The 12,993-nt window shown below is 37.1% G+C and overlaps 1 protein-coding gene across 2 annotated transcripts in view; it reads right to left on the reverse strand.

Annotated features, from left to right (window-relative positions):
- Window positions 1-12,993, reverse strand: part of GALNT1 (polypeptide N-acetylgalactosaminyltransferase 1) — a 123,628-nt gene that overhangs the window by 24,098 nt on the left and 86,537 nt on the right. For both annotated transcript variants that reach the window (XM_023207685.2, XM_023207684.2), the window contains 3 exons: window positions 10,167-10,333; window positions 4,379-4,586; window positions 528-698 (listed from right to left, as the gene is read on the reverse strand). In XM_023207685.2, the coding sequence (XP_023063453.1) occupies window positions 528-698; window positions 4,379-4,586; window positions 10,167-10,333 (546 nt within the window). The remainder of the gene's footprint in view (window positions 1-527; window positions 699-4,378; window positions 4,587-10,166; window positions 10,334-12,993) is intronic.

A 12,993-nucleotide genomic window follows, 5' to 3' on the forward strand; every position in this document is an offset into this window, starting at 1 on the left:
AAAAAAATTAGAAAATAAATGGATTAATTAATTTTTAATACTTTGTGTCAATTCTAGCTATTTTTATGTTTGATACAAGCTTTTCTAAATTTACCAGTCAATAACTCATCCAGATGGTACAAGTCTGAATTTAAAATCGCACATTATAATGCAAGGACCCAGTTTTAGGTAATAGTTTCACATACTGACACAATTAATTAAGCTAAGTATTATTATCCTTAATAACTGAATTAAAGAATAGATGTGACTTACACATTTGCAAAATGTTCATAAAGGAATGAAAAAACATGCATGTCATCATTTCTCATGTGCACTAGATTTACAGAATAAGTAAAAATTTCTAATTTTATTAGAGGAGAAATGCTTCTTTATCACACTCACATATGTGAAAGATGGCTCTTAACTACCATAAGGTATACGAATGCTTCATGTTTCTCAAAATACACTTATCCATTTGATATGATTCCCAAAGCTCCACAACCTTCTGCCAATGACACTTTAGGGAAAATGTTTGACAAATTAATTACCTGACAGGAAGAGTCCGATCACCTTTCCTTCTGTCCATTTCTCTTTGGGGAACAGGATACCAGCGAAAATTGAGCTTCCAATTGAACCCACCATAGGTCATATCAGAGCCTGCCATGTACTCAAAAGTATCATCGCTGATCACATCGATGATAGGACACACCACTGTTCTCCTGATGTCATAAAAGCAAGTTAAAAAATCTTTCAAAACATTCCTGTTTAATGCCAACTATAGAACAACTGTATAGTAAGTGTTTTTACTTTGTTTCCCCCTTGTGACAGGGTATCACTCTGTCACCCAGGCTGGAATGCAGCAGTGCAATCAGGGCCCAATGCAGCCACGACCTCCTCAAATGATCTTCCCACCTCAGCTTCCCGGGTAGCTGGGACCTCAGGTACATAACACCACACTCAACTAATTAAAATAAATTTTTTTTTTTTGGTAGAGACGAGGTCTTCCTACGTTGCCCAGGCTGGTCTCGAACTCCTGGGCTCAAGGGGTCCTCCTATTTCAGCCTCTCAAAGTACTGGGATTACAAGCATGAACCACTGCACCTGGGCCTAAGTGTTTTTAAAATAAAAATACATTCTATAATGTTACAGGCAATGGTGAAAACTTTCATGCTCTATCTCACATCAAACTAGCGTCATAATTATTTACTGGTTGATAATCCCTCCCCTTTTCATTCATACTCCTATATTGTCTTAAAAAGAAGCATATTTTTGTTTTTTATATTTAAGTCTTTAATCCTCAAGGGACTGATTTTAACTATGATATACAGCAAGCATCCAACTTCATTTATTTCTTCTATGGATAACCAATTGTTCCACCACTATTTATGTAATGGTCCCTTTTCCTTCTGCCATAACTATGAGTGCCTGTTATGCCATAAATGAAGATTACATACAAAAATGAGCTGGTTTCTAGACCCTACCCTGTTTCACTAGTCTCTTTGTGAATTCCTGCATCAATATACCACTGCTGTAATTAACACAGCTTTAAAATAAGTCTTGATGCCTAGTAGGGTAAGCCCCCTTAGATCTGATTCTTCTTCAGAAGCATCCCAACTATTTTTTTTTTCTTTTTACAGTTCCATATTAATGCTAGAATCAGCCTGTACAGTCTCTCAAACAAAATTCTGTGGAGATTTCAATTGGAAATGCACTGAATTTATATATGAATTTGGGTAGAACTGATACTCTTATGATATTGACTTTCCTAACCATGAACATCACCTCTTTCTCAAGATTTTTTTGTGAATTTCAATCTTGGTAAACATATTCCTACGTGTAGTCTATGACTTCCATTGCTATTACGAATGGTATCTTTTCTTTTTACATTATATTTTCTAAGTATTCCTTGTTGGTGTGAAATAAACTTTTCTTTTTTTGGAGATGGAGTCTCACTCCTGTTGCCCAGGCCAGAGGGCAGTGGTGCAATCCTGGCTCACTGCAGCCTTGACTTCCTGAGTTCAAGTGATCCTCCCGCCTCAGCCTCCCAAGTAGTTGGGACTATAGGCATGAGCCACTATGAATGGCTAATTTTTTATATTTTTAGTAGAGATGGGGTTTCGCCATGTTGGCCAGGCTGGTCTCAAACTCCTGGGTTCAAATGATCTGCCCACCTTGGTCTCCCAAAGAGCTGGGATTACAGGTGTGAGCCACTGCACCAGCCTGAACTTTTCTATAGTAATCTCATGTTTGGCAACATTGCTAAATTCTTATTATTTCTATTATTTTATGTACAGATTCGTTTTCTTCACAAACACATATATAATTGACAACAATGCTTTTCCTTTTTCCAATAAATAAATGTTCTTTATTTATTGTAGTACAGCAAAACCTATGAAAGACTTCTAATAATACTTGAAGTCTTGAAGTGATTGAGGGCATTAACATCTTGTTCCACATCTTTTTAAAAAATGCTTTCAACATTTCTCCATTAACATGATTTCTGCTTGCAAAGGCTTTTTTTTTTTTTTAAACTGTCCTTTCTTGGATTCACCTTCCACTGTGTAATAGTTTGCTAAGTATTTTCTAATAATAAATTCATGTTAAATTTCAGTGAACCATTTTTCAGTATCTATGGGAGTGATCAGAGGTGTTTAATAAGTTTGTAATCACAGTTTTAAAAATACATTAATGGGATGTATTAAATGAATTAGTTTCGTAATATTATGCTAAACCAAGCAGGCATGATATCATGATATGTTTTTCACACGTGTGTGTGTGTATTGCTGGTTCAGTTTGCTGGTATTGTGAGATTTTTGCACCAGCATTCATGAACAGGTTTGCCCTATAACTTTCCTTGTAGTATTTTCTGGTTTTCATATCACAGTTATACCAGCCTCATAAAAGGAGTTTTGTTCATTCCTTTTCTATATTGTTTACAAATTCTTAGGGAAGATTTGTTTCCCCTCTGCCACTGCATACCAAGGTTGAGACAGCAAGTTTTCTCTGATGTGGTGGGATTTATTTTTCATTCTTGCCTTATACTAAGATACAGATTTCAAGATCCCAGCTTTATACAGGTGTTTGCTATTAACCTTCTCACCTGAGGCAGGTCCCAGGTTTTGTCTCCTATCCTTCCATCTTATTTGTCTCTCAAGGCAGAAGCTTAGTGTCCCCAAAGTTCAGCAGAAACCCTACCAGTGAAAGCTGGCTTTAGTGTTTGGACTGCACATTTGCTCTCACTTCTTTTCAAGATCTGCAAATTTCTTACTTTTGTGCCAACTCAATGATGCATTTAAAATTTGTTTGGCCTTTTATCCAGCTTTTTCAGTTGGAAAAGTTATTCAGAATATCGAGTCCACCATACAGCCCAAACGGGAAGTCACTGTGGTTGCTATTTCAGCTGATTCCCTTCCATACTTCTGTCATCACCTCACCTTGCTTTCTCTCTATGGGTTATGTATTATCTTCAGGCAAGCAAATATTCCCTAAAACAGTCATCTATTATTTAAAGAAAAGAATTTACAGGGATATCCTATTCTTTTGATTCTTCAGGGAATGTTTTTTTTTCTAAAGCTGCTCTACTTTCCCATTGATTGGCCCAATGCTGAGTTTTCCTATTTATTCATCTTTGGGAAAAAAATGTAGATCCAGCATTTGCTATCAAATAGAATAGATGCTGTGGCTTTAGCTCCCACAGTGCTCCACTTGATTAGTAAAAGTTCACTCCACTAAAATCTAAACTTAAATGTTAACAAGGGTAGTCTCTACCTCAAATCACAATGACAAGCAGAAATTCAACCAACATAGATCCAGCAGACTGAAGTCAAGTTCTCTCTTGATGCAAAAGAACTAAGCCAGAAATAAGGAGTTATTTGAAAAATGTGTAACATGAAAAACTATAACCATAGGTGTTCATGACACCACTGTTCTTCCTGTGTTATCCAAGATTATGGTGCTTTCCATATAAAATTAAGCATTTCAGGACACAATGTGCTTCTCTCCATTCTCCTCTACTTCTTGCTGCACTACAAGTTGAGAGGATCTGCCTGCTCCAGCGTTAGCTTTAGAGATCAAGGACAAGTGAAGGGTTTTATGCTGTCTTCCCTGAGTTCACCGTCTATCTGTTCTGGTCCAGCTTGGTGAACAGAGCATTTAGTACACATTCCAACGACATGCTTCCTAATCACTCCCTATTAGCATGACAGTTTGCAAACATTCATGCCAGGCTTCAGAATGTGGTCTTCTGGATATTTTCTTTACAGTCCTTTACACAGATATTTTAAAGCAAACTTGGGAGGAAATCACTTTTATATTTATTTAAAAATATAGAATTTGGCAATTCACCAGATAGTTTAGGACAAATGTACTAAAAACAAACTTACAGACACCAGAAAATTACCTGTCATGTTTGATCCTGGCCAAGAGAGGCTCCAGCCATCCCACTGTACACTCACAATGGGCATCCAGGAAGGTGATCACTTGGCCTTTAGACACAGCAGCTCCTTTTAATCTAGCTCTAATCAATCCAGAACGTTGTTCCATTCGAATTACATGAACTGGTACTTTCAGTTTTTTCACATAACTCTCTAAAGGCCTTTTCAAAAAGTCTGGAAAATGAACAAAACAAAACATGAAAACAGGTGTGGCCTGGCGCTATTCAGATTAAAGTAATTTTGATTTGGAATATTTATTCAACATACCCTTACTGAACACTCTCAGCAAGGCTCCCTGACTCACAAACCCATTTTGCTAAAGGAAGCCTTTATATTCCCCGAGAGAATGGACTAGAGCTGCCTCTATTTTATTACATGCAGAATTAGGAGAGTGCCTTTGGGCTCAGACTTAACCAAGGATAGGAATGCTCCTACGTTTCACTAAGTAACTCTGTCAGACTCAATTCTTTTCCTAATCATGCTTAGGGATCAGCAATACAAAGAGGGCATTAAATCCAGACCTCAACAGAGAGAAGACACAGAATATGTAATATGTAGAGTTCAGAAAATTGTGAAAGCAGAAACAAACTGTCTTGTTGATTACCATAGTCTTTGACGACACATTTTTTTTTTTTTTAAATCAGGAGGCAGAAAGTGAGGTAATGCTTGGAAAAGAAATGCTGGACTATTAACTGCAAGCCCAAATAGAGATCCTTAAACCGACAATTAGGTGTTAAGAAAAAAAGTTTAAAAAGGAAAGGGCAACTGAAGAAGAGAAGAGAAAAAGGGGGCAACAGGGGAAAGGGAGAGTATGTGGGTGTATGAAATCAATAGCTATCCTGGAGAGTTCAGATAAGAGGTTATGCTCCTCAGGACACAGGCAAGCATATAGGATAAGGCAAACCTTTCCTCCAAAGTTCACAACTGACTTTAAAAAGCAGAAAAGGTGCAACTTCCTCAAAGCAAAGAGAAAATATTTTTCAGATCAGGTAGGTTTACAGAATTTATGCTAGAGAAGCTATTGGTGGTAATATGGCCAAATGTCTTTCCAACTAGTCACCATACAGTAAGTATGAGGATAATCTCCATAGGGAAGAAAATATTTGAGATGCAACTACTGGGACCCCTAGGGAGATTATCCTTACATCTATTAATTAAATACTAAAAGTAGAGATCCAAAAGGCTTCCTGCATAGTGAGGTGGAAAAGACAAATCGGAGTAAAATGATTGTTGCCTATTTGACTCAACAAGACAAAATGACTCAAAATGAAACAATCAGGGATATAAAAGCTGTAAAAGAGAAAGGCCTGTGTGTCCCACTACACCAAAACACTGATCTTTCCCATTTCTGCTAATATATTTTCTAATATTTGAGCTAAAAAGTTATCTGAAAGATATCACTGTGATTTTATGAACCAAGTCTTAGGGTCAAAAGGATCTAACTTGATTTTGAGTAAAAAGGTAAAGGTAGTGCCAATCCCAGAGAAGAGCAACATTTTTTAGTACCTATTAACATTTTGTGTCTGTTTAGCACAATGCTAACATATGTAATGCTAGTCTCATTATATATTTTATCTCATTTAATGCTCACAACGATCCTATGAGGTTAAGTGTTATTATGCATACTTTAAAAATGAAAATCTAAGGCTCAGCATATTACATGAATTTGATTAAGGTGATACAGCTTGTTAAAGAATAGATCCAAGATTCAAACCCAGGTCAGCCTGACTTTAATAAGAGAATCCTAGAAGGGAACTCTATAGAGAGAAAAATTCAGGTCTGTGGAAGCACCTGATCAAGCGCAAATTTAAAATACCTTGTATCCAGAATTTGATAGAATTTCATGCAGTAGAGTATAAGATATAATCTAGTACCTTAGATCAATCAAGACTGGGTGTGTCATAAACAATGTGTCTCCCAACAAGGTTTTCCAAAAATATCAGTTTAAAATGTTTCTTGAGAACTAAAGCAATCTAGTCCCCAAGTCCCACATGTCTTTGAAAGCTATACTATCTTGTTTATGAACAAAATTTAAAAAAAGATGCATGATTCCGTGGTCTGGTAACTCACAAAATTTGTTCTTCCACAAATTTTCTTGGCATCTTTGACATCTTTGTGGCTTTCACACAATAACATTAGGATACAGGTGTCTTCTTTTCAGTCGATATAGAATTATAGACTCAGGGCTAGGTGGGGGATTAGGAACTATCCAAGTCTCATTTTACAAAAATGAAGCCATGAGTTAAGAGATTATAGTTAGAAGCTACTATTACATCTAAAAACAAGGGAGAATCTTCTTACTAGGACATGTTTATAACTATTGGCCTATAAATAGATCCCTATGCATTTCTCAGGGTATGAGGTTGTCAGAGAGTGTGAACATCAGGGAAAAATTTCACTGTTCACAGCAATGTCTGAGAAATATTAGCCAAAACTCTAAAGAGTAGTAGGGAAGAATAAGGAAATCAGAGTCTAATAAATCTGACGCCTAACCTCTACTAAATATAAACCTCTGCTTTTTGTATAAAATGAAAAAATAATAGTCTTCTCAGATTAGAAACATTACATAAATTCTAAGTCTTAAGATAACTTTCTGAGATGAAAATTACATAACTTCTGACATAAACTAGGGATTCGTCCAAATTCTGACTTCATTACAGATCCTGTAACAGTAAAGTTGCACCAGAAGCAATCAGAAGTGAGGTACACAGCAGTTAAGAGGTCAGGCTCTGGATTTATACAGGGTTTGGATACTCATCTACCATGCTAAGCCTTATTTTCCTCATCAATAAAACAGAAATAATTACAGCACCTACTTCATACTTCTTTAATAGAGTTATTCAGCAGGTTAACCTGAAATCAAGCATTCAGAGGCCATGGGCACACTATCTATGCTATACAACCCAATTACGAAGTTTGCACAGAAAACAAGTAAATGTGAAGATTAAATGTACCAGCGTACATTATTCTTTCACCCATTCATTATATAATTCTAGACTGTTGCTATGTACAGGCACTGTGGGAAGTGAGGTGATAATGGTGAGCCAACAGACCTGACAAAGTATACAGTCTATTGGGGGAAGATACCTATTAAACAGACAAATAAATAATTCAAACCCTGGTTAGAGCTGCAGAGGGGTAGAGTGTTATGAGATGTTTTCAGAGAGACATGAAAGGTCAGGAGAGGTCAAGAAAGGCCTCTCTAAATATATCACATCTGAGCTGAACTCTGATGGATGGATGATTCAATGTTGACAACGCTGGGGAGATAGATGGTGGAGACGAATGTTCCCTACAGAACAATGCTCCAGGGAGAGGGAACAGAATCAGTACAAGTGAAGGCCCTGAGATAGGAAGAAGATGATACTCTTTAACAAACTGAAAGAAGAAAACTGGACAGCGGGAATAAGTATGGGAATGGTTCAAGATGTGACTGGAGTTGCCAGGTGTGGCCAGGTCATACAGGCCTTAGTGGAGGGTTTAAATCATGGAAGTGAAATGATCAGATTTGCATGCTTTAAAAAAGCTCACTCTGGAGGCACCATGATGAACATCTAGATGGGAGGGGGTAAGAGTATATGGGGGCATTAGTTTGACTTGTTACTCTATTTCCACATCTGGGTGAGAAATGATGATGCCTTGGATGTGTCTCATGAATAGGAAAAAAAGCAGATTTAAAAAGAGTTACATAAAAGCAAAGAGCTTGCTCTGGTTTCTGGGTCTAACAATTACGACTTAAACAATGGAGCCAAAGAAAAACACATTAGATGATTCTCAACCTGGAAAGCAAGACTGCAAATTATAACCACAAAAACAAAGATCTAGTGTCTCCCAGATATCAGAAATGGTAACCTGGATATTTGAGGCTTCCAAGGCAGGAAGATAAAGGAGAAACACACCCCTCAGCAGGGACTCTGGAGCGGCACTCCAGGACCCCGCCTAGAGACTAAGCCTCAGGTGGAGCAGTGAGGTAGACACCTGCTCACACCAGTTTCCTCTCACAGATGTATACAGACTGGGGTGTTAGGTGAGGTCTGCATGAGGGGAAGGAAAGACAGAACTGGTATAGGTGAGTTTCTCTGTCACTTGTTGTGGGACTCTGTGACTTTTAAATTAGGCCATATCCTATAAAAATTTATTATTCTACACAGCCTTCTTGGGCATTCACAGAACAAGAGAAAAACAAAGGAGGAAATGAAAAAAGAATCAATTTTATCTCAGGTTAAGTATCTCTTCTGGAAGAATATATTTAATCCAGCAAATATTAACATATAAGTAAACCAAGCACAAGTCATTTGCAGGATAAATGTTTGTATATATTCCTCCTTATATTAACTTAGGTTAATTTTCTTACAGAGGGATTTACTCCTAGCAAATAGATTATCCACATGAGGTTTATACTTCTGTTGTCAACAATTATTTCTTTACGTGTGGTATTCTTAACAGCTCTTATTCCTTTTGACGTGTAATTATGTCAAGTATTATACTATTTAAATGTCTTGTGTGATTATAAACTATCTCTTTAATTTGATTAAAAAGGTTAGATACAAGCTAATTTAAAAGGTAGGATTTATCTTATTCTTCATTTGCATCTGTATAATCTGGCAAAGTAACAAGATTTAAATAGTTTTTATTGCACTAATTACTCCAAATAATTGATATTTGACATGAATAAACTTAATTTCTATTAAATGCATGTATTCAGTGTGGGCACAGGAAGGAGAAAGTATGATACTTAACTAAATCATAGCAGATGCAAGGGGAGAATAGGCAAGAAAGTTGAAGATACTAGCAAAAGAGGTTAAAATGGTAGATCATTTAAGGCTGATGAAGAAAAGAAGTAGGAAATTACTTTCTGTAGCTCTAAATTTTTCTTATGCAAACACAGGAACATTGGTGGGACATATGACACCAATGATTCCTAAAGAGATGAGATATGAATAAGAAAATTAGGAAATGCTGGGTATCTAAGTTAAGCTAGTTTCTTTACTGATGGACTAAGCGGAGCCTTTTCTATATGGTACTCTGTAGTGTGAAATCTCTAGTAAGGATTCAGAATATATAATATTGACCCAGGCACTTTAATTAATATGTCCTTTCCCAAAGAGTATTTCATGCAATAGTTTGGGATATTTTAGGCTTGTGAAAAATTCTGAGATTCCTAGAAGGACATGTAGGCAACAGTCTGTAGAGATTTATTATGAGAGTCATATTACATCCTACCTTTTCATCTTTCCTAATCCTTTTATGTACCTAGCTATAGATCATTCCTGAAACTCAGAAACGGAGAAAATAGGGAAACCTAAGAAAAATCTGGAGAACAAAGGTTCACCCAGCTAAGGCTCCATCTTGCTGTCAGAGATATTTCCTACTAAACATAGAACTACATTTCTCCATTCATGGATGTAAGCAGAATCCAGTCTCTCTCTACTGACTCAGTCCTGCAGCTTCCCACAGAGAAAATCCTAACAAAATGATGAGAGTTTTTTCACTGTCCTGCATAATAGTTTATGTTATATAGCATTATTTCCTTTTGAAACAAGATTAAGATGCAACACACATCAAATGTTAATTAAATATTTTAAGTCTCACAAGAGTGTACTTTTTTATATATGTGAATGAATCCAAATGCTGTATTTTTGGGATAAATTAGAATTTTGTATAAAATTATTAGGTTAAAAATTATAGCAACTAGCTTTAACCGTTAGTGACAAAAGGTGTAGCAAATTATTGGCATTAAAATTTAAAATTTACCTCTTTCACTGGCATCATCTACTAGAACAATTTCTTCTATCATGTGTCTTGGTGAGCGATTAATGACACTATGGACAGTTCGCAGAAGTGTGCTCCAAGCCTCATTGTGGAAAACAATCACCACACTTGTTGTAGGAAGATTATCTGGATACACCTTTGTTTTACACCTAGAGACAAAGCAAATGCCTTTATAAAAAGTGACTGTTAAGATTGCATAATAAAGGAATCTGGACTAGAAGGGGTGATAGAACAATAAAAGCAGTTTGCTCTAGGGGTGGGATCCTTGGTACCTTTTTATTTAAGTTTTGGTTAATGTTATGTGTTTAATAAATAGCACCTATTTAAAATGATATATTTAGATTAAAATTATTTCAAAGATGTCATTTATATTCTTAAAATTAGGTACTTCCTCCTGATGAATGTTTTCAGGTGATTCACTTTAATAGAGAATGAAATAAAGCTATCTACCCAAAACTGACTGTATTTCAAGGACCCTATTAGACAAAAAATCAGAACCACTGGAGTTTACATAGTTTAATAATCTAAACAAAAATATGCCTTCCACAAAAGAAGATAAATATTTAGTGAGTACCTATCATGTACCAGGTTCTTAATCTTCCTAGTCATTCTGTAAGACAGATGTGTGCAGCCACATTTCACAGATGAGAAACAGGGCAGCGATAGCGAGGAGGCAGCAGAATCTGACTGAACACTCCACAGCCCATGCCCTGCTGCTCCAATTCTTGATGCTGCCACCTCCACAATTAAATATCAACATGTATCTCGTTCAGTAAAGACTATTTATGCCTGAGCATGCAATCATCAGAAATACCAAACACACTCAAAAGATATGCACACAAAATCCACACAATAATTGTATGTTTCTAGCACTTTGTTAGGCAACATGGTCTCTTTTTTCAACCTTGTTAGCTAGATGAAATTACTAGATAACAGCCTATTAGAGAAAGTAACAGCGTAGGTAACCTGAGATCAAGAGATGTGCTTTAGAACATAAGCCCGCTCTAAACAGTGCATATGTAATTCTCTCCCAGGTATCCCCAATTCTAACAGTTGCGCCACTCTCCTCTTTCTTCCTTTATTCCCTGCTCTCTCTCAAGCTCCTCAAACTTTCTACTCCCCAGTCTCAACTGTAATCGCCTGTCAGTGGGAGTGGAAAAAGGGAAGGATGGGGAGGAAATGAAGAAAACACAAACAAGACTCCTCTTCTGAAGCTGCTGAATTAACTCTTCTTATTGAACACTCTACCCTAGGGCTACCGGGTGGCAGTTGGAAGAAAAGGAAAAACGAAGAGTAAAAAGATGACAAAGTAAAAGGGTTGAAAGAAGTCACCATAGGGGCCCCATCAGCCCTTGTCCTTTCCCTCTCCCAGGAGACAAGGAGCAACAAGTAGCTGTTTCTGTCCTTCGATATATTCCACTGCAGCCCCTCTCTCCCTCTTCACCACTCCCAAGACCCCTTTCACAGGATGGTCTCCATCTCCTACTACCAGTAACCTCCTCTCTACCCACAGCCTCATTTCCACTTCACTGCCCACTTCCCATGTTCACTCTAACAACCACAAGAAGGCCCACACAGCCTGCCACCCTGTCTGCAGCTCCCTCCTTTCCAAGTCTAGACTAAAGAGGTGGGGCCCAAAAGACTAGGCTAGAGGGGAAAAGATGTGTCCTTAGCAGTCCTAATAATACTTCTGAAAATAGTTTCCCATCAAAACTCTGTTATAAATGGTGGCTACAATATTTATGTATTATAATTAGTACTAGTTTCAGGTACATCATAGCTGAGCAAGCTATATCTTGAATTCCTGATGCACAGACTCCTGGAATAAGACTCTGAAGTCAGGAATGGCCTATGTATGGGTAAAAGGGGCTCAGAAAAAGAGTTTCTTATATTATTTAGCTGAATCTTATTACGCCACATACAATCTCTTTTCCCAAGTGAATCCTACTTACTATTATCATAGAATTGGGAAGCAGGAAACAGCCAAAGTGGCCACATAGCTGCTACCTTACCAAAAGAAAATAAAATAATAAAATCAAGTGATGCATGAAAGATGTACAGTGTACAAATGGTACTGTTAGCCATGTCTATGGCTAGGAAACAGAAAGGAAGACAGAAAAATGTGGAGACAGCAGGTTCTGCAGAAGAGAAGTGATAACCCAAATTTACTATTTGTATAATATGTTAAAGAATAAAATTCTAAAACTGTACGGAAAGGAAGTACGATTATAAGAGTATAAGAACACTAGAAAGAAATTGGATGGAAGAATCAGAGGGAGAAGCAATATTACAATCCAGAAAGACAGATGATAAAAATGAAATAATTTTTTAAAATCAAATGGTTAATCAGAGGCCATAACAAGTTCATAAAAGTTAATAGTCTCTCAAAGCAAACGAGAAAACATAGAGAAAATATTAAACAACCATAATTAACCTCAGAACAGGTACAAAAACACACAAACACACACTCCTAACCTGGAAGAGCCACAAGGTACTTGAGAAGAACCAAAGAGCCTTTTAGCATTCTAGCTAAGCTTTTCCAATCAAGAAACCACCTGTCCTTTTGTGTTTCAGGGTTTGAAGTGGGTAGGGGGACCAGTTCATAGAACACAGAGCTGAGGATGAGCAGAAAGGCCACAGGCCATGTTCAGGAAGCAGCTTTCTTCCACACTGGCCCAAGTGAGACTTTTATCCTCAGTTATGAAAACTAGCCAGTGTAAGTTTATGCTAATTTCTTTTTTTTTTTTTTGAGACGGAGTCTCGCTCTGTCGCCCAGGCTGGAGTGCAGTGGCCGGATCTCGGCTCACTG

This window comes from Piliocolobus tephrosceles, chromosome 18 (assembly GCF_002776525.5).
Source record: "Piliocolobus tephrosceles isolate RC106 chromosome 18, ASM277652v3, whole genome shotgun sequence".
Taxonomy (NCBI): Eukaryota; Metazoa; Chordata; class Mammalia; order Primates; family Cercopithecidae; genus Piliocolobus; species Piliocolobus tephrosceles.